At 40.5% G+C, this 21,640-nt stretch overlaps 1 protein-coding gene and 1 long non-coding RNA gene across 2 annotated transcripts in view; one reads left to right on the forward strand and one right to left on the reverse strand.

The window, feature by feature from the left end:
* The window catches only part of LOC140075114 (uncharacterized), a 64,090-nt gene extending 55,302 nt beyond the window's left edge, over positions 1–8,788 (forward strand). The window contains exon 3 of the long non-coding RNA XR_011849350.1: positions 8,029–8,788. This is a non-coding gene — a long non-coding RNA (uncharacterized lncRNA). The remainder of the gene's footprint in view (positions 1–8,028) is intronic.
* Positions 233–18,394, reverse strand: LOC140075112 (uromodulin-like). Its single transcript, XM_072120614.1, has 18 exons — positions 18,270–18,394; positions 17,230–17,286; positions 15,543–15,698; positions 14,532–14,770; positions 13,777–13,899; positions 12,429–12,606; positions 12,211–12,348; positions 11,482–11,496; positions 10,555–11,352; positions 10,359–10,460; positions 8,588–8,796; positions 7,761–7,918; positions 6,889–7,134; positions 3,499–3,661; positions 3,299–3,377; positions 2,860–2,892; positions 2,637–2,669; positions 233–2,165 (listed from the first exon to the last, which is right to left on the reverse strand). The coding sequence occupies exons 1-18, from the start codon at positions 18,325–18,327 to the stop codon at positions 2,098–2,100; spliced, it is 2,853 nt and encodes a 950-aa protein (XP_071976715.1). The 5' UTR covers positions 18,328–18,394; the 3' UTR covers positions 233–2,097.
* Between the last annotated feature and the right edge of the window lie 3,246 nt (positions 18,395–21,640).

Consider the following 21,640-nt stretch of genomic DNA (forward strand, 5'->3'; position numbering starts at 1 on the left):
TCACATGACTAACTAGCCTTATGTAAACTTATCCTAAATGATCATACATACTGTACTAGATTTACTACCTGTGTAAACTATATGAAGTGTCTATTTACCTAGCAAAAAGATAACTAAACTAAAAAAGAAATATGTAATATCATCTTGGAAATAAAAGAAAATATGTAATCACAACCCAAATATTTGCATAGCTTTTATTTCTATTTTTAAGATTTTCAGATTAATTGTAGACATTAACAGTTAACATCACCGAGTCTTCCCGTGGACCAGAGTACTGAATATGATTACATATCTGGTAACAGACATATATAAACCTTGAACTTTAAGGCTTTCTACAGCGGTAACTGTGCTCTGTCATCCATGTCTGCTTGTAAGAATAAGTTGTCACAGATAACTTTAAAAGGCTGAATATAAAACTAGCAACGATTTGCATTTTATTCAAGACGAGTACACAGCTGTTACATAGTTATATGTTATATAACAGTTATCAGGGCTGGATAAGGGTAGGTGAAGGCCCCTGGGCGCAAAAACTGGTGGGGGACCCACTGAATGTAGTCAGGCCAGTGGTACAAATTACTACTCTAAATTATCTTTAATATAATTAACTGTCTCCTACTTACATGTTAGCCTAGCTTCGGGCCTAGCTGGCACAGTGGCAGTGGTGTTAGCTTAGCTGCTGGTCTAGCTGGCACAGTGGCAGTGATGTTACCCTAGCTGCTGGCCTAGCTGGCACAGTGGCAGTGGTGTTAGCCTAGCTGCTGGTTTAGCTGGCACAGTGGCAGTGCTCTTAGCCTAGCTGCTGGCCTAGCTGGCACAGTGACAGTGGTGTTAGCCTAGCTGCTGGCCTAGCTGGCACAGTGACAGTGATGTTAGCCTAGCTGCTGGCCTAGCTGGTACAGTGGAAGTAATGTTACCCTAGGTGGCACAGTGGCAGTGGTGTTAGCCTAGCTGCTGGTCTAGCTAGCACAGTGTCAGTGGTGTTAGCCTAGCTTCTGGCCTAGCTGGCACACTGGCAGTGGTGTTAGCCTAGCTGCTGGCCTAGGTGGCACAGTGGCAGTGATGTTAGCCTAGCTGCTGGCCTAGCTGGCACAGTGGCAGTGGTGTTAGCTTAGCTGCTGGCCTAGCTGTCACAGTGGCAGTGGTGTAACCCTAGCTGCTGGCCTAGCTGGCACAGTGGCAGTGGTGTTACCCTAGCTGCTGGCCTAGCTGGCACAGTGGCAGTGGTGTTAGCCTAGCTGCTTGTCTGGCTGGCACAGTGGCAGTGGTGTTATCCTAGCTGCTGGTCTAGCTGGCACAGTGGCAGTGGTGTTAGCCTAGCTGCTGGCCTAGCTGGCACAGTGGCAGTGGTTTTAGCCCAGCTACTGGCCTAGCTGGCACAGTGGCAGTGGTAATAGCCTAGCTGCTGCTCTAGCTGGCACAGTGACAGTGGTGTTACTGTAGCTGCTGGATTAGCTGGCACAGTGACAGTGGTGTTACCCTAGCTGCTGGCCTAGCTGGCACAGTGGCAGTGGTGTTAGCCTAGCCTCTGGTGTAGCTGGCACAGTGGCAGTGGTGTTACCCTAGCTGCTGGCCTAGCTGGCACAGTGGCAGTGGTGTTACCCTAACTGCTGGCCTAGCTGGCACAGTGGCAGTGGTGTTAGTCTAGCTGCTGGTCTAGTTGGCACAGTAGCAGTGACCGGCAACCAGTTCAGCCAACCAGTGTTATGCTCTGGGGGTATCAGGTGTTACTCTGCATCCAGCCCAGTTACTAAAAAGCATGCTGCATGCAGAATGCACTTGTGTATGGCTGGATGGGCACACTCCCACTGACAGTCAGTCAATGTCACAGCTTGGTGGCAGGCTCACGTGCGCCGTGGGGGCACTGACGCTGCACATCTCTCCCAGAGACAGTCAACTCACAGTTGTTAGCTGGCTGCTGGAAATTCCTGGTGGGGGCCACCTTATGAGTAAAGTTTTGGGGGTCACAGGGCGTGCCCCCTGGAGCCCTCTCTATAATCCATCCCTGACTGTTATATCTAATTTACTATTATAGAATATACAGCTTATGTAATATGTTTATGAGAATATACTGTAGATGTCACTGGTCCAACTAAATATCTAAGCAACCAAAGCTTGGAACATCAGCAGGAGGACAAATCCAAGGAGGACAGACGGTCCATGAGGGCCTGCAATAGAAGACCATTTTCCAATCAATTCTAATTATTAATACTGCTCAAAATTTGTTTTCCAAATAAGACACATTTAAGAAGATTATCCACAATGTTATTTAGATTTTATAATTTGTTAAGGCTCCAATACACATAGCCAAAATCAACTATCATTGTTATCATTCTACCACGTTGCAGTGTCTATGCAGACTGATGTGTCTCCATGGTTACAGACTACAAACAAACCCTGTCTATAGTCTTAGGTTATTCCCATCCATCTGATCTACTTCCTTATATTATAACAAGAAAAGAGATCAGATTTAAGCAACAAGCACAATCCAGAAGAATCAGACTTCTCTCTAGTCTGTAACCATGGAATGTATAGTCTGAATTATGTTTGATGTATACTTTTACTAACAATAAAAACAATTAGCTGGAAATTCAAATGCACCCTAAAAATGAACATTTACCATTGAAAAATATACTCACCGCTACTTCCTGCAGCTGGAGTTGTAACTGGGGCTGTTAAACAATGAATATGCAATTTAATCAAAGTGTATTCTTTTCCAACTTACATTTTCTATACACATAGTTTAAATAAGTTTTCATTATTTGTCATTTACATGTGCACTTTTGCAAAAATAAAGAAAAAATAGCTAAAAATGTAAATGCCCCCTAAAAATGAGAATTCATCAACAGAAAACATACTCACCAGTACTTTCAGTTGGAGCATTTGTTACTGGATCTGTTAAGCAATATGTATGGAAGTTATTTGACCATAAATACATTAAATGTGATCAGATGTGATAAATAAAACGTGACCATACAGAAAATAAAAGCCCAAACCAAATATGTTTATATAGAACAGTTTGCTTATTAAAAATAAGTGGATGTTCTGAGGATGGATGAAGGCTTTACAAGCTGCAACGTGCAGAAGAATAAAAATAGTTAAGAAGTCACCCTCTGCCTATTTAGACTATTAGAAAAAAAGTATGACATGATTTCTGGTTATGGTTCTTATCCAGGCTGTAAGTGTCACAGCATTTTTAAAAATTAGATGAGCAGGGGGCCACCAATTGTAAAAATCCCAGGACCCGTGGTAGCTTTAATCTAGCCCTGAAGAAGCTTTGACATCTTTTTGATACTCTTACCTTCTCGAACTACTGGACCCAATTTTATCTGATAGGTTTCATCAGCTGCTGCATTTCGGGACCGAATTCCAGTACATGACTGTATAATTGAATAAAATCATCATTAGGGCACTGTACCTCTTGTTATGTACCCATACAATAGTAATCCTGTGCTAGGAAGCAAATAATATAAAACTCAATAATACACATTGTATACTTACAGGGGAGCAGGGCCCAGTAGTAGAGTCACATAGACTTATAGCACAGTGAAGATAGATGCTGTTATAATTGCCAATAAATCTGAAAATCTGCAGCGACAGACGACCTTTCCTTGAGACGCCATTTTCTAAGACTCTAATGGTTGAGTCCTGTTTATTAGGACAACTACAGAGGGAGAGAATACAAGCACCGGTAATATTAACAGTCACTACAGACAAAAGGCTAAAGAAAAATGTAATATGCCTAAACAATATGTGCATCTCAGGACTTTTCACTAGAATATGTGCATTAAAGTGAAAGGTCAGGATAAAAATAAGGTGCATTAAATGAAGCCCCACTATGGTGCCTACATTTGGCTCCCAGCATATATAGCCCTTAACAGTTGTTTTAACAATTCAGATTTTTGGAATGAGACCTTCTGCCTCCAGGGTGACGTTAGAGGTGGGACAAACTGGGCAACTGCCCAGGGCCCCATGCCCAGAGGGGCCCCCAGCTTTATATGTTTAGAGCCACTGTTCTACCTTGTAAAAGAACTAGCATTGGGCATTCACCATAAATCCCTAGTAGCCGAGTGTAAGCCCGACTACTTCATCTGAGACAGGGCAGCACATTCATTCACTGCTCTTCCTGAATCTCCCTCTTCCTGGCTTCTCCGAACCACACACCTCCTGGACATATATTCTCCATGGGAAATGCGCTCCAGCCTCCTAGTTGATGTGATCGCTGTACCGCCAGCCAGGAGAATGTTGAAGACTGGGGTTCTAAATGCCAGTCGTAATGAATCCCCCCCCATTGTGCTAAAATACATGCGCATTCTGGCAAAATACAAGTGTTTGTAATCATCAGCGATAAAAGGTAATTTTAACAAAGGCAAAACATTATGGGGCTCATTTACTAAGGGTCGTGGATCTCACTTTCGTCGGACTGTTCATGGTTTTCGGGATTTGCCCATTTTTGATTGTGTTGCACGCGATTGGACAATGCACTTTGGATGAACTCCAGCAGCCGGGTAAGTAAATATGCCCCTATTACTTTTGTCACTTTGCACATGATAAATTTTTTTTTTCAAGTGCAATGAAATATGATGGAATATGAAAAAACCCAAGATACCTGGATACATGGTAGATGTCGTATTCCCAGTGTGCTTGTAGTGATTTTTACAGTGGTCAAAAATGTCTGTTTTCTGCTGCGCTGTATAAACATTAGAAGCAGCCAGGATGTATTTCCGCTCAGCAGCCTTATATACATCTGTCACTGATGACTACTCACTATAATGTCCTGCGCTTGGCCACCATGCTCCTAGTACCCCAGCTGGTCTCACAAGTCTTCTGACCACATTTGTCTGGGAAAGCCCCATCCTTCTAGCTCTGCAGACTATACTGTGTAGAGGCATCGGCATGCAGAGGCTTTCTGTAGCTCTGCCCACCTTCAACCAACATCCTAGGAAAAGTTGGGGAAATGCTGTTTCTGATCATTGCATGGGCATATAGAGAGGATCATCTACAGCCTCCATAGTAACTTGATAGCTCCTTAATCCCCTTTCAGCTCAGCAGAGGCTGTGTGTTAGGAGATGTCAAGATCCAAAACAGCAGTTCTGATGTGCAGGGACTATTTAAGACTGCCATGGGCCCTGTGCAGTATCACTTCCTACATACGAGTGACCGGTTCTTGGGGAAAGTATGATGCGTCCCTTCTGCCTGCTTTCAATCTACAGTTTCAGGACCTTTGGAGGACCTGCAAAAGTCTTGAAAAGGCTCTTGTGTACTTGTGTATTGAGAGCATCAGATTTACAAGGATTTCATGGGTGAAGGTCCTTCTCATTATAATCCAATACTGTTGCTGTGCGATGCCACCATCCTTATTGCTTTCCAGGTACAGGGAAAAGTCTATGTGAGTTTAGATGCACATGGCATTATTTTAAAGGAAATCTACCATTTGATTTCATGCATTATGAACCAAACATACCTTGTGAATGCTGTAGATACACTGATGCAGAAACATATCTTGTTTAATGCCTGAGAGGAGTGGTTTTGCTGAAAAAACATTATAAAATAATGATAATGAAGCTCTGTCGCTCCTGAGCCTGGGCTCAGCACTTTTCCTTTCACATTAGTTATGCACTGCACCAGAGAATGATTTATTCACTGTTCTCCCTGCCAGGCAGAATAATCAATTGGTGCACCATCCCCAGCTGCTGTATATGAGTGATCCAGCTTAGGTTGATTCAGAAGGCTCCGTGTGTAATGTGTGTAATGTTGATCGAGCTCTACCAAGGTCCTGAATTTTTGACAGTTTTTTCAGCAAAACCACTCATCACAGGGATTAAACAAGATATGATGTAGCTACAGCATTCTCAAGGTATGTTTGGTTCATAATGCATGAAAGCAAATGGTAGATTTTCTTTAAGGAATGAAATTGCCTGTAGAAGCGTCTATGATCCCAATTGTAGGGTAACAGAATAAACTGGATGGACATGTCTTATTTTCCAACTTATATATGGGTATGAAGTGATTTGTCTAAAACCGCCCTGTCCTAAGTATCCTAAGCTTTACCTGGCAGACTCCTCAACCAAACAATGACAAGTTCACTCACAGAATTTACAAATTTACCAAATTCGCACTACTGTGTCCTTTATATAAGTTTTCATGGGTCATCTTAAAGAGAGAATCAAGGATATTCAAGTTGTAACTGTGTTTTTAGTGTTAGGCTATATGATATATTATGATATAATTTGCTGCTGCACTTGAATCAACTTTCTAAGTCAAAGCTTCTTACTATCAGTCTGCTCAGCCCGCAGGCTGCCTCAGCGGGGGGGGGGGAGGGGGAGGGGTGCAGGACTGACCGTGGTCTTTTGCTTTAAGGGGCACGGTCCCTCCTTCCTCCTCCGCTGGTTTCCAGTTGGTGGCCAGCGAGTTCCGCTGGCCACTTGGGGGCAGCGATCCAGGATATTTATTCTTGAGCACGGAGCCAGCCCAGCCTCTTTTGGACTGCTCCGCGCTCAAGAGATCCCACCCACCCTCCCAATGTTATTATTGTATTTTATTGGCTTGTTAATATGTTATTCTTTGCTGTTTGTTATTGCATTGTTCATATTGATGTTGGTAGTCACAGCTTGGCCTGTGGTGGAATCTTGACCCTCTCGGCTGGTAGTTAAATCACGTGACTCACAACTAGGACATGCCCCCGCGGAAGCGGGGCCAGGCATGCGAGGTGAAGTTTAGGGAAAGGGTCCGGGTTCCCCCCCACAGGTCGCTTATTTGTTATTGTAAATAATAAAGCTGTGGCCGACCCCCAGTTTTTTATCCCAAAATTGTGTTGTGTTTGTTTTGTTTTTTGGAAGGGGGGACGGGGTGCATTTTAAAGGGTAAATCATTAATACGGTCAGTCTGTACCTGTCTTCTATGATGTAATACTTCACAGCATCAGAAGGGTTTGCTGAAGGTGTCGCATAACAGTTCTTCAATACAAGAACAAACTGAGAAGTGTCTCCTCCAAGAATGAAGACACCAAGGTACATCATAGACTTGGATGAGATCACAGCTTGTGATCCTTCATATGGCGTCACATAACTGCTATCTTTATAAAGAGCCATGTATGCCGTCAGCTGTCCCGTCCCTCCAACACTGATATTTATGGAGCTGTAAGTATAAAAATAGAAATATAGCGTGATGGAGGAGAAAGATATAAACATAAGAAATTATCTATTGCATCCAACAACAATAACAAATGAGAAAGATTTTTTATTTCAGAATCGGTGCCGTTCTTGCCCATAGGGTTGTGTCTATTTCTGCTGCTCAGACATATATCATAGACTTGGGTAAAGCATACTCATTTTACTAATTTCTTAGGATTAACCCAATAAAAATGTTAAAATATTTCATTTGTGAACATAGATCCTTCCTAAAATTTACCATTACTTAAAATTCTAATTCAGGTTAGTGGCTGCCACAATGACAATCCCTAGTATCAAGATGTCATCACTGGACGACCAAGAAGTAAAGAAGAATAGAGGGGAGAATAAAGTATCTGTCACCAAAGACAAATTGAAAAAAAAAATTCAGATGATTTATACAGTTACCCTTCAAATATACTGTGTGTGTATATATATATATATATATATATATATATATATATATATATTTTTTTTTTTTTTCTAATAGAGAAACCCTTTAAGATTTCCATTTGCATATTTCAGGAGGACTTTGAGGATGGTGGCACCAAATAGACCAGAGAGATTAGAGAAGTATGGAAATAAATTACTTGCCTATAAAATGGCTTAATAACTGTATTCAGACTGATCAGCATGTCCAGTGGGTAGGCGCAAAAAAAGGTCACGTCCATATCTTCATCTCTTGTGATTATCCCAATGGATTCCACAGTAAAATGCACCGTGTTCTTATAAATGGCATGGGTTCCATTTTTCTACATAAGTCATAGGTGAATAAACTTATAAATGTTCTGTACATTGAAGACAAAATATTTTTTTTTAAATAATCAGAGCTTTGTTTTTTTTATACAAATTATCTTTGTAGAGATGGATGAGGACTAGGAACCCAGGCCGAGCGTTGTGGGTTCAAGTCCCCGAACTTCAGCAAGAACACCTGGTGCAACCCCCACCACCACCACCACCACCACCACCACCAGAAACAGTTTAAATGCCAGCGGCAAAGCCAATGATGTCACTGAAGTGATGATCCTAAGGAAAATGGTGCTGCATGCTGGCGGTATTTCATTGCCACCAGTGGTTTTGCACGTGGAAATTAAAGGGTAGCAATCATGATCTAAGCACCATTCATTCCCAGGTGTTACAGGTCGGGATGAAGGTTCGGACACCTGGACCCAAAGCAAACTTTCAGGAATGGGTTTGGACAAACTTGATGAAATGTGTACAGGGCTTTCTGAAAGGCATGCTTGATGTTAAGGGAGCTGCCTTACAATGTAGCTAAAAAAGGTGTGGTTTTCCTTATCCCATCTTGGAAAACTTTTTCTTCTACATTTTGTAGGAGTGGGATTGTCAACTGATACCAACCTCCCTCGTTTAAATGAGGATATACTGTAATATGAAGAAAGAAGAAGAAAAATGTTACATACAGTGATCTGAACTCCACAACTTCCTGCTTGAAGTGGAGATGTTATGGTAAAGGTGTTCGCACTCGGATTCTCATGAAATCCAAAGCAGCTGCTGTCTGTCAGGGTAACACTGCTGGCATTGAGGTGCAGACTTTTCAGCTGACATTTTTGAAAAGTCACACTCATGTCATGGACATCACAGGTCAGATCAGGACGGATATCAGTAGGATCTATGGTATAAAATACATATAATGTTATATACTTTCTAGAGATGAGCAAATCATTGAAGATTCGATGTGCTAAAGCTTTACCAAATCATTCAATATTCTTTCAAGAGTCAGATTATAAAATGAACGAGATAGGACATTTTTATTCAACGAAAAGGAGTTCTATACCCATTTCAATGATAATTGGAGCAACATTGGTTGGTCCAAAGCAAATCAGTGGAAAAAGGATTAGATTTGTTTGCCGGAAAAAAAAAGCAGATTTGTACAAGATTCAGCCAAAGCAATCTGGATAAGATGATAATGACAAACCATAATGATCTGAGATGACATAGTCATAACGAGATCATAGTCATAGTCTGGTGATAATATTGACCAAAAAAGTTTAATGAGTAAAATGTAAAAAAAAATAAATAAAAACACTTCTTTTTAAAACTTTTCATCTTTATGTTAAAAGTTTGTACAATGATGAAGCTTATTTTCAAATACTGCAGGAATTTAGGAGTTAATATGCAGTATATGGGGTCCCCCACTCTGCCCCCCGTATATAATTGTGACTATCCTTCTACAGGCAGTCCCCGGGTTACATACAGGATAGGTTCCATAGGTTTGTTCTTAAGTTGAATCTGCATGTAAGTGGAAACTGTATATTTTATAATTGTAGCTCCAGACCAAAAATTTTTTTGACCCAGTGACAATTGGAGTTTCCAAATTTTTTGCTGTACTTGGACATATTATTATCGATTTAGCTTCATTATAGACTATTTAGAGCTCATCATTGCAGCCTGGGACAATAGCAAAGCATCCAGAGAGCTTCACCAGAGGTCATAGTGGGCAAAGAGGTCCGTCTGTAACTAGGGGTCGTCTGTAAGATGAAAAAAAGAAGATGCCAGTATTTTTATACCAGTTAACTGCTCTGGGAAAATAATTCATTCACTTATGAATACAAATAAAGAAAATTATGAAATCATAGCAACCGTTAAAAATTGTGGAGATGGTGACAACATTTGTGCTCACTGCACTTAATACACATAACACATTTTACATTTAGTAAAGTATATATTAAAAGCATTGCAGGTTTTGAAAAGAAATTACTGTATTCCTTCAAAAACAGTAGGAACCTTCTTTCAGGGTGGCACGGTGGCTGAGTGAGTAGCACTTCTGCATTGCAGCACTGGGGTCCTGGGTTCAAATCCCACCCAGGTCAACATCTGCAAAGAGTTTGTATGTTCTCTCTGTGTTTGTGTGGGTTTCCTCTGGGTACTCTGGTTTCCTCCCACACTCCAAAAAAAACATACTGTTAAGTTGTTTAGATTGTGAGCCCCATGGGGACAGGGACGAATATGAAAAATGCTTTGTGCAGCGCTGCGTAATCTGTGTGTGCTATATAAATAAAGAATTTTTATTATTAAAGTGTAAAGAAGAAGAATAAAGAATTTTGGAAGTGATGCTAAGGCCACCACAGAGAATCACGGAATCTGTCTGGGATTACAAGAATAGTCTGAAGGATTTGAATAAGGTTCAATCCATAGAAAATATATGTATCAGATATTTAATGACAGACATACCAGTGATTGCATATTTGTCTTTGCAGTAACAACCATAACTTCCATCTTTCAGTTTCCATTCTTCATCTGCTTCACATGAATCATTTACTGCTGAGGATGGATCTAAACAAAGAAAACCGAAGATCTGCTTTACCAACCCCAGAACTATGAACTAAGTGTGATATACTATATCAAAATAAGCTACAATATTACCTACCTGTGCAATAGGACAAAATGCACATGTTAGATGGGGTTCCTTGCAGCTTATATACATGATATCCTCCTGGACAGGTTTTTATCTGGATTGTTGATGACCACAAACAGCAACTTCCACCCCAGCTGGAACAAACCGTACGATTTACAATACCATCACTCGGCCTTGGATGAGAGCCATTCAGCCATACTGAGGCATCTGTACCACAGCCGTATTCTGGTGAGCAAGTTTCTGGCATGCGGACACCCCCACTGCCAATAAAACGATACCATCCATTTTTGGAATTGTCACAATTATATCGATAATCATGCATATTGGAAGTACTTCTCCAGGGTTCATTGAGAACAGTGTGGTTTGTACATGGGTCAGAACAGCTGTAAGACCCAAGGGATTTTTTGCACTCATTTCCTAGGCCACAAGGTCCATTTCTGCATTCATCGACTTCACAATGGAAACCATCACCAAAATAACCAGAGGGGCAGACACAGGAATAGTAACCGTAGTAGTTAATACAGGAGGCAGATGAATGACAACGGTTTAGTTCAGGTCTAACACATTCATTGACATCAATACAAGCGCTACCGGAGAGGGTGAAACCACTTTGACAGCCACAAGTGTACGAGCCGAAAGTATTTTGGCATATGCCATAAGAACAATTATTTGTCCAAGAGTAGGCGCATTCATCGATATCAGAGCAGGTGAAGCCGTCTCCAATGAACCCATCCCGACAGCGGCATTCCACAGAGCCAAAGGATTCTTCACACGTAGCATTGGGATGGCATTCTGAGCAATCTGCCGTGGCTGAGGGGGAAATAAGAAATCAAGGGAATACATACTGTATATATATATTACTTTTCTTCATCCTAATCATCTCCATCTTCACTCCATCTATATGTTATCCAAAAAAAGTAACAATAACGTGATACTTACATGAAATATTCACAGCTAAAAAAAAAGAAGAAGAATGTAATAAATACACTGAAACAGGAAATAACCTCACTATAGACTTATAGACTCACTATAAATAATGTATATACATATTTTTATATTTGTAACCAGCTTTATAGAAACCTATTGTCTGAGGTTCAAAAAAATCCCATTACCAGTCCCAACCTTGTCCTTGGACTGTGTTTTATATGGCAATATTTACTGGAAACCATTAACAAACTTGGCTTTCATTGCCGTTTCCATTTGGTTAACACTTGCACTTCATGGTATAAAACAGATCATGTCTAGTGACCCGACAAAGTCTGTTTGAGTTCCGCATCAGTACCCAAAACCCTACAAGTTTTATCTGCTGATATCGATGGCTAGTGTTAACTCTTTAAATGGCACTGGCAAACCCATTGGAGGCAATTAAATCAATGCAGTATGCGTATGCCCGCACTAGTACCCAGGCAGTGCTTTGCGTCGCTGTGTTTGGGAGAATTGTCGCTCCTATTGACATCATTTGGGAGCGACAATCATTCCCAACATGGGGGCGCCCAGTGTCACATGTGACATTGATTTAAATGTAGTTCAAGACTTTTGAGCGACTTAAACTAAAATGCAAACAAAATAGTCCAAAAAAAACAAAACCCGGACAAAATTTAAAAAAGCACACACAAATGTCCTGAATAAAGATAAATGACCACCATTGATTTATTAAAGGTAAAATACCTGTGAAGCCTTCCACTCGTATAGAAATTTGACTTCCGGCATATATGATTATAGTCCATATTCCATGTCCAGGGTTGTATACAACATACATGGAGCCCCAAGTTTCTGAAATAATCTTTTTCAGTTGAAGCTCAATAGCTGCACAGAGAAATAGATTTGTAACTATACATATGGCAATTGGATGAGTATTACTATCCGTCAGTAGTAATGGTACTTACATTCCGGCCCCAGTACTCGTATGGAATAGATGACCCCATCTGTGGTTATTATTAGGGATGTGTAATTGTCTGCCACTGGAAAGGTCCCAGAATTATTGCCTGCAGTGTACTCCCCGGAGAAGAGGCGCTCTGAGCTGTTGGAAGGTCTCGAGAGGGTGAAGTCCAAGTAATTAAATACCTGAAAATAAGACAGATGATAAGGTGATCTCAAGTTTACCAACTTTACCAAACCCAGTTGATCGTAAGTTAAGTAATGAGAACTCAACCTTATATGTTAACACTGAGTTTTCTTATGCTGCAAATTACAAATTGGTATATTAGCAGTATTATAATGACTCAAGAAATAATAGAAGATTTATGACACTTAAGACATAAAAGTAACACATTACATTTTTCGGCCATATAACTAATATCACTGTCCTGTCAATGGTTTTAGTTGATGCGATGAAACCAGAAAAAAATGGTCTAGCTTAAGAACCGGGGCAAAATTATGATGACATCTTCAAAATGGCAGGTCTTCAATATGCAGAGAAATGTAACAACCACAAGGACTCCAAGAAAGAAATCAGTTAGGGATACAGTAAGGTCATGGGTGCCCAGGGATCATATATGTATGTTGGAAACTGAGACAAGCCTGAGTGTTCTGATTAAAGGGAGTGTGATGCTCTTGGGAATCTTCTGCTGGGAAGCCTTGACATTAATATCTATATTGCTTCGACATGTACCAATTACTAAATGATTGTTGTTTGCTGTCTACTTACATCGCCTTACAGCAGTGAGCTCTTGTAGAAGGATAATACACTCTACTACACTACAAAAAATTTTGGAGGAACATGCCAAAAGTTCCAAACATTGCCCTTACCTGCTACTTTTCTTTATTTTTATTTTTATTTTTTTAGTTTGAGTTTGGTATATGCTGAATGTGGGGAAAATGTGCTGCATTTAGATTTTCGACTTAGAGAACGATAAAGATCTGTTGCCAACGTCTTGGCCAGATACCACAGGAAACATTTTTCTGCATAAACTTCTTTCTTGTAGGTCAAGAAGTAAACATTGTCGGTTCCCTTTGACAAGTGATACATCCATGTGATAGTAAATCCATGGGAATTATTACTAATTTCCAGGCAGCACTAGTACTTTCTGTAGTTAAATACTACATAAATCCTAAAAATTAGTGTTAGTCTCATGTGTTTTCCACTGCCTTGTGGGACTGTGTATGGGAACCTTAGGCCACAAACATGCAAGGGGTTCAAAATACAATTTTGCTACCAAACCCAGCCTTTCTCAGTTAGACTCGCAGTAAAATACATTACCCATACAGAAAGTACGTAATACATGTGTCAATTACTTTATTCAGGTCCGATAGGGAAACTTGAAAGACGTGTCCAAAACTGGCAGCAGCAATATTTCGATAGATAAGAAAATCTCGATCACTCATGGTTCCACAGAGGCCGGTGACAAGGAAGAAAATCTGAGGGAAAATGTAAAAGGTAGTCATTAGGTTGGACCTGGTAATACATATAAATGAAGCAATAAAACACCAGGACCCAGCCCCCACACCTCTAGTTCAGGGAATATGTATTAACTTTAAAGAGTATGTGTTACTACAATTAAGACAGAATCAGAAGGCAATTCTTACTTCAATTTCAAAATTAAAGATTCCAAATTTATCCGATCATGCGTATTTTACTCCTTAGTAACTCATGACAACCCTGTAAATCAAAGATGACCAGGGAATCTATGGGAAAGTCTTAGAAGACATCTGCCAGCAGCTTTTGGAGTTGAAGATAATGCTGATCTCAGAAGTTTAAGCCCTCAGATGTTACATCAAATGTTTATTTAAAGGCTTCCTCAGGACCAATATTTTCCTTTTCTTTTCCTATTCTTTCCTTTTCCTTTTCCTATTCTCTAATACAAGGTGTATAAAAGGAATACAAGGTGACCTTTTTTTTATTGATCGATACTGTTCCCAGCGCTCAGACTATATGTGATATATGACAATTACCCCCATAATCCTGATCCTGATATGGAATAAGTTTCATTAGAGAAAAAAACCCTTTTAAGTCTGTTATTGTGGACAACTAAGAGCTATTATCACTATACCTGAGATTTTGTGGATGAGATCAGTGAGTAGATATTATTTATCAGGGTTGTTTTATAATAGTCTTTGGCAGACGCGTCTGTTAGTACCAGGATGAAAGAACTGGGTGGAGAGTTTTGTAAGGCCAGTTCCAGTCCTTGCATTGCCAGCTCAGGACAGTCACCCCCTCCCGTAGCCACCAGGCTATTGAAGAAATCACCAAACACTTTCTTTGATTCAGTTATCCTTACTGGTCCAACATCTGTAAAATCAATAAAGAAAGATATTTATAAGAGTCCAGGGGTAGAGTTGAGCTAATTTGAAATGCAATGTTCTGGTCCATGCTGAACACTGTGGGTTCATGCTGTTTTGGCATTCGGCTCACACCTTAAAGCACTGCCATTTACTCTAGGATCTACTCTCTCTGATGACGTCACAGGGAGTAACGATCCTCGGAAACATTTAAATGGTATCACCCTTATCGGCGCCAGCATCGGTTGAGTTTTGGTACCCCAACCAAACTTTCAGGTTTTGCTCATCCCTATCCAGGACCAAAACTTAATAGCATACAAGTAAATTGCAGTAAATGGAATGGAAATCGAGACATGAAATAAAACCTTTTTAGCACTGTTATATATGCTAAGACAAAGTTGCTGTTTAAAGGGGTTATCCAGTACCTGACCCAATTTTAAATGTATAGGATAGCTTATTAGCATCAGATATGTGGGGATTTGTGACCAGGATAGTGCACTGATCAGCTGTTCAGACCTATACAAGAGATGGAGTTGGAAGTAGAAGACTCCGTTCACTGTATAGTAGCAGTGCCAGGCTATCACAACCCTGGTAATGTTCAGCCAACTGAGCCTTCAGCTTCCTGCTGCATGAATTGTATAATCACTGATAGGAAAAGAGAAAACATGGTGCTTTATAGTGTTGCATCAAGTTGATATAGGATGAAATACAATTTTGCTCTTAGTTCATAAGGAATTATACTTAATTGGAAAATTAATCTGACCAATGAAAGACTAGCATACATGGGTCATTGAATTCCACCATGGTATACTGGCGAACCCCACAAGGAAACCTGGCAGTCACGCGGTCCAGTAGCCAGCTATTGACTGTCTTCAACTCTAGAAAATCATCGTACATTGATCCTGTTGTGTCCACAAGGTAAGTCAGGGAAGAGGATTCTAGAGGAGACAAAAGAAAAGCAATAGTAAGATTATACTGCAAATCACACAATACAAATCTGGATCTCTTGGTCATGTTATAAGTGCTGGTTTAAATATAACTTAGGGGTTGTCCACTTTCAGTAAATAATTGATATGATTTGTGCTATGATATGATTTGTGCTACGTTTCGGATCCTCTTCAGAATCCTTTCTCAAGCCAGAGCTTGAGAAAGGTTTCTGAAGAGGATCCGAAACTTAGCACTTGGGTGAATAAAGAACCCACTCTTTGTTACATTTTGGTGTGCAGCCTATTTTTTACTTTTTGAATGAATAGAATAGAGTGATCAGCTGTCTCCACAGATGAATGCTAAACACAGCAGGCATATATGGCACTTATGTCAGGAAATTCCTGGCATTATTTAGCACATTATCATTCTATCCTTAGGAGAAGCTTAGAAACGCATCAGTTTGATATCTAACATGAGTAAGGAAACAAGAGTTTCTTTTTATGCATAAGAATTTCTGACACCTTTATATAGATAGATATTTATGGATGTTGGATGTTGGAGCACTATTCTGCATTAGAAAAGCCCATTCTCCTTGATGTCCTTTTCTATGTAGTTGTGAATTAAAGGTATGAGACTGGCAACTGTGTAATGGAGGGTAATGCCAAGTGTAGATTCCCCTGCATTCTGGCTATATTGTATCTTGGAATCTTCAAATTGTTTTAATGTTTATATTGATGAAAAAGAATTTTGGCACATGGATTTAATAAAAGTGGTTTTGTAGAATAAGTATATGACTCCAATTTTTGTTTGTATACTAAATTATCTATTAGATGTGGTGAGCAACACCCATTGCAGAGGACACAACGGGGGGGATTTACTTATTGTGCCGCAAGGACGACTGTCAGCATCGGAGATCAGTCTCCACAAAGCACAGCCCGATGTATTAAAGTGGCCAGAAAAATGCTGACATCAATGAGATGTGCGCCAAAATCTTACATGGACTGCGCCTTAATTTTGCTCTCAGACTATTGTGGTCTATTGTGCACCAAAAATTGCACCTAAAAATACAGACAAAATACACATAAATGTGGAGGATAATGTGGAAATGTTAAGCGACGCCCACTTGCACCAAAAAAAGACAGAGGTGTCGGGATAGTCGGAAACATCTGTTCTTTCTGGCGAAAACTCATTATAAATGATCCGCAACAATTCTGTGCAAAAAAACATTAACATACCGGCATTTTTTTGGCGCAGATGCAATAATAAATGTCCACCCAGTATACAGGCAGTCTTTTCATTAAAATTGCCACCATGTAATGAGCACTTTTCATGAAACATTACTGATCATTGGAGGTCCCAGCTATCAGTCATTGCATGAACAGCTTATGATCAGGGGAGGTTATCCAAAGTTACTCACTCCTTTTAGAAAATGTCGCATTGCGTTCTGTGTTATTAGAAAGTGGACTGTATATTTGTAGAAATGTACATTACTTTGATTTGTGAATATGAAAAAAAATTCTGGCAAATTTTAAAATGTCTTACCAGTCTGTACGTCGCAACTTGTTTCCATATACGTAGTAGTATCGCCTATAAACAAGCCTATAAACACAAAAACATGGTGATATTCAAGATAACAAGTAAATATAATGCCATAGATACATGGAACAAGAATAAATAACCTTACAGAAACTGAATACTAATTAGACAAGGAAAATCCCGGCACTTCGAGGTAGGTGAAAATCAAATATTCTTCTTTTATTTAACAAGACATCATAAATCAAGTATAACACGCAAGGAAAACGCGTTTTTTCGGCTCCACCTGAGCATTCATCAGCTCAGGTGGAGCTGAAAAAACGCGTTTTCCTTGCGTGTTATACTTGATTTATGATGTCTTGTTAAATAAAAGAAGAATATTTGATTTTCACCTACCTCGAAGTGCCAGGATTTTCCTTGTCTATTTATAAGCACCATTTGTCCACGAGCACGAGGCGCTGGTGACTGAGTGCCGAACCATTACAACTAAAGAAACGGAATACTAGTAAGGTCTAACAAACACTTACCGTATATCTATTGATATGTCTATTGGATCTATAGATGGAGCAGTAGTCCTGGTGACTTCAATTGAAGGATCCAACATGCGTACAGGGTATGAAGCATATCTGTTTTACAAATGTTATACTTATTCACACTAAAGTGTGCCCGCCGTACCGAAGCACCCCCGCCCCTCTCCATAGAGAAACATGGGGCATGGCGGGGTATTCCAGGGAAAGATAGGACATGTCCTATCTGTCCCCCGGCTACAGAACGGTATGGTGCCGCTGGTGTACGGCACTGTACCGCTCCCGTACGGTGCCGTGTGCACATTGTCATCTATGGTGGACATATATGAGCCATATATACGTCAGCCGTATATACGTACCCCGTACAGCAGTGTAAATGTATCCTTGAGCTGTATGGTGATGTGAATTCTTCAGTATAGAATGGAGAAAATATGGTTAACATCAAAGTTGTGTTTCATTGCACTCTCAAGTACAAAAATAATCAGTTATTCCTTAAAAAAAGGTTTCCTACTTTGCACTCACCCATTGTTGAAGGAAAGATGAAGGTCAGATATAGTAGGTACATGGCTACATTACCCATTGCTTATCATGGAGGGTTGACAAATTATTGGTGTGCACCACACGGTAAAGATGTAAGATGCCTTATCTCAGTTGGACACTAGATGAAGATGAGCTGCTTTTATACATTATGGAAAGGGAGGCACCGGGGAAGATCAATCATATTATTTTGGAATCATTTCCTTGTCATGTATTCCCCTACATAAATATAGTCCTTTGACCCAGGTCATTAAATCCAGAACAAACAACATCAAAGTAACAGGAACATGAATTCTTTTGTTGAAGTAATAAACCTTGTTATTGTCTTATAGCTCTGGACTCTTGTAGATAAATAAGGTTAACTATGGAGTAAATCTTCAATCTTCGGTTGACTTTAATTTCCCTTCATGGTTGCAGCTAATAAGTCGATATTAAATAGATAATAGAAGAAAGAAAGCTTAATTTATATCTACTGTTCTGAGTCAACTGAGCTGGGTATTCCCAGCTTTCTTCTCTTGATCAACAATCTCCACAGATCATATAGGAAAGGTGATTGATATCAGAGATCAGTGAGCTGCAGTAGCAGAGCTCTGCCACTACACATAGAACAGAGCTGTTTATCTGATCAATTGATTATCCTGTGGATTCTATGGATAGGTCATGAATTTCAAGAAGTTGGGAAATCCTGTGTAAATTAGTACAAATATTATATGTGTGTCCTTCATCACCTTTCCACATGGCTGGAAAAGCCAGGTACATGGTCAAATGATAACCAGCTCAACAAAACAGCATTACTTCATGATATACATGAGATATTTTGTATGTCTAGGTACAGCACATGGGGCAGGGGCAGATTCTGTTATTTTGAATCAAAACAAAATAGCAGTAGCTTAATGTAGTTCTTTACAGTGTCCTGAAAAGGACACCTGTTCCTAATCACAGCAGCCTTCTATCCCTACCTAAGTGCCCTTAAAAGGGCAATAGTCAGTATTTGAGAAGTCCCTGTCTGTCTGACTGATCCCATGAAGAGTAGAAACTTCTCCATAGCTCTGTCACATGTGTGACATGGTTTCTAAACATGTGACCCTTCTCTTATACATCAGAGTAACATGCCCCACCTATCCATGCTTACAGGTGACATGCCTCTGGTTCCTATGAGGCTGCAAGCTGGTTGGTTGGCTGTGGGCCTCCCCTAATCTAGCCCATAGACTGCTGTCCTGCATCTAGTCTTTGCACTGGATCCTTCCCTGACTAAATCAGATTTATAATGCCTTGGTGGAGAAATGGGTGCAGGCCCTAAACTCAACCGCAACCCTGTCATATACTGAACAAACCTCCTAAACCCCAATGTTCAGGGACTTCTGGTGGACAATCCCTACACTGAATGGTTTGCAGGAAAAATGTTAAAGACACATAGGCCCAAATTTATGAAATTGTTTGCACCAGTTTCCTGGGTCAAATCCAAGATGGTAGCGTACACAGATCGAGAGGTGGTCAAGTAAACGTAGCAGAGGTGAAATACACAGAATAGCAAAGAAAGAGCAATAGGCAAGAGAAACTGACAACAGGTGTCTGAGGGCTGAAAAATCCAACAACCACAATTGGCCACATTTATAAAGGAGTTCCTGATGCTGCCCCAGGAGCTGACTGGTTTGGCTGTCCATCATTCAATGCACAGCTGAACAAAAACTGAAAACAACACACCACGCTTTCTCCAAGGAACTGATCCTGAAAGACAACTGTCAATTCAAACCAGCCTTGGGGGTGGTTTTCAAGCACAGAACCCTAAAACCTGATCCCTTTTAGAGTGTTCTGACATATGGTGGTGGTATTTGTCTAGGAAGAAGCTGAGCAGCCAATCAACCAGCTTGCAGCCTCATAGGAACCAGAGGCATGTCACCTGTAAGCATGGATAGGTGGGACATGTTACTCTAATGTATAAGAGAAGGGTCACATGTTTAGAAGCCGTTTCACACAGGTGACAGAACTATGGAGAAGTTTCTACTACTCATGGGATCAGTCAGACAGACAGGGACTTCTCAAATACTGACTATTGCCCTTTTAAGGGCACTTAGGTAGGGATAGAAGGCTGCTGTGATTAGGAACAGGTGGAAATCTAAAATTATTGCCCTTTTCAGGACACTGTAAAGAACTGAATTAAGCTACTGATAGGCTGCTATAAAGCACAAAAAACATACTACTATCAGCATTTCTAGCATCATCCAACTATATCTTTAAGGCACAATCTGAGTATAGTTTGCAGTTCCATCAAAATCTTAAAGATGCTGTTGTATTATAGTTAGCAGCTCCATCATAATTTTAAAGGTGCTGTCCCTATATAGTTTGTTGTTCTATCAAAATCTTAAAGGTGCTGTTTTAAATTGTACTTTGCAATTGTATAATGTTGTCCACATTATTGCCAGCTACTGCCCAACGTACCACAGGACCCAGCAAACAAAGGCCATCCCACAGGGTGTCTGCAGCGTTGCATTTTTTCTCCCAGAGTATCAAAGACAGAATACACGTCATGTGCAAACTGTGCCACCAGTCCATAAAGTGTAGTTAAAGCCTCAACAGTTAGAGCACATCATGTATGACCAGGCACCTGCAAAGTAAACATAAGCTGCTTTGCATAATACATCGAAAAAGCCGGCAGACACCAGAGGCTCCCTCTGTTGCTTCATTTGGCTCAGCCTGTACCACCACATACAGAGGGACTAGGCTACCTGTCCCCCTTAAAGAGAGGATGTGATACCACCACTTCCACCAATAGCAGCGACAAGCCTGTCCACGCCATCCGTTCAGCTTTCAATCCTCTAAATAATGGAGAGAAAAAAGAAGTTTTGTCCAGCTTACGCTTGCGCTCTGATTCTGAATAAGAACATTTCAAAATTGCTGGGCTTTGAAGCTATAGAAGACCGACCGCATTTAAGATTTGAAGGCAGTTTCTTTTCCGCCACTACTTTTTCCAGCAGGTAATCCCCACCCTGCAGGGATGTTACATCTCCTTAACTGTCCATTGGATTAATGTAGTGGGGGCTGGACCTGAGACAGGAAGTTTTTTGGTTTATATTCTGTCCCCACCCTGAATTGCCAGACATCACACCTTACCTCCAGTATGCCTGCTCATCCATTTTTAGCAAACACATGTGTAAATAGTCGTAGAAGCTGAAACTCATCTCCTGTGGCAAAACACCATACAAAGGGGATTATTTACTAAGGGTCCCGTGGCCGCATTTTCGCTGGGTTTCCCGACTTTTTGGGGTTCACGCAGGGGATTGTGTCACACGAGATCAGATTGTGTCGCAATCACGCCAGCTTTCATGCGACACAAATCGGGGGGTGGACCAGCAGAC

This window comes from Engystomops pustulosus, chromosome 8, assembly GCF_040894005.1.
Source record: "Engystomops pustulosus chromosome 8, aEngPut4.maternal, whole genome shotgun sequence".
Classification (NCBI taxonomy): Eukaryota; Metazoa; Chordata; class Amphibia; order Anura; family Leptodactylidae; genus Engystomops; species Engystomops pustulosus.

Bases quoted from the DNA above. Each gene is read 5' to 3' on its own strand.
- LOC140075112 (XM_072120614.1), bottom strand. From the start codon at position 18,327: ATGGGTAATGTAGCCATGTACCTACTATATCTGACCTTCATCTTTCCT. The intron at 14,771-15,542 runs GTATGCTAGTCT...TTGATTTTACAG, and splicing joins GGTGGAATTCAATGACCCAT to ATGTTGGACCAGTAAGGATA. The intron at 10,461-10,554 runs GTAGGTAATATT...TTCTTTGTTTAG, and splicing joins CATTTTGTCCTATTGCACAG to ATCCATCCTCAGCAGTAAAT.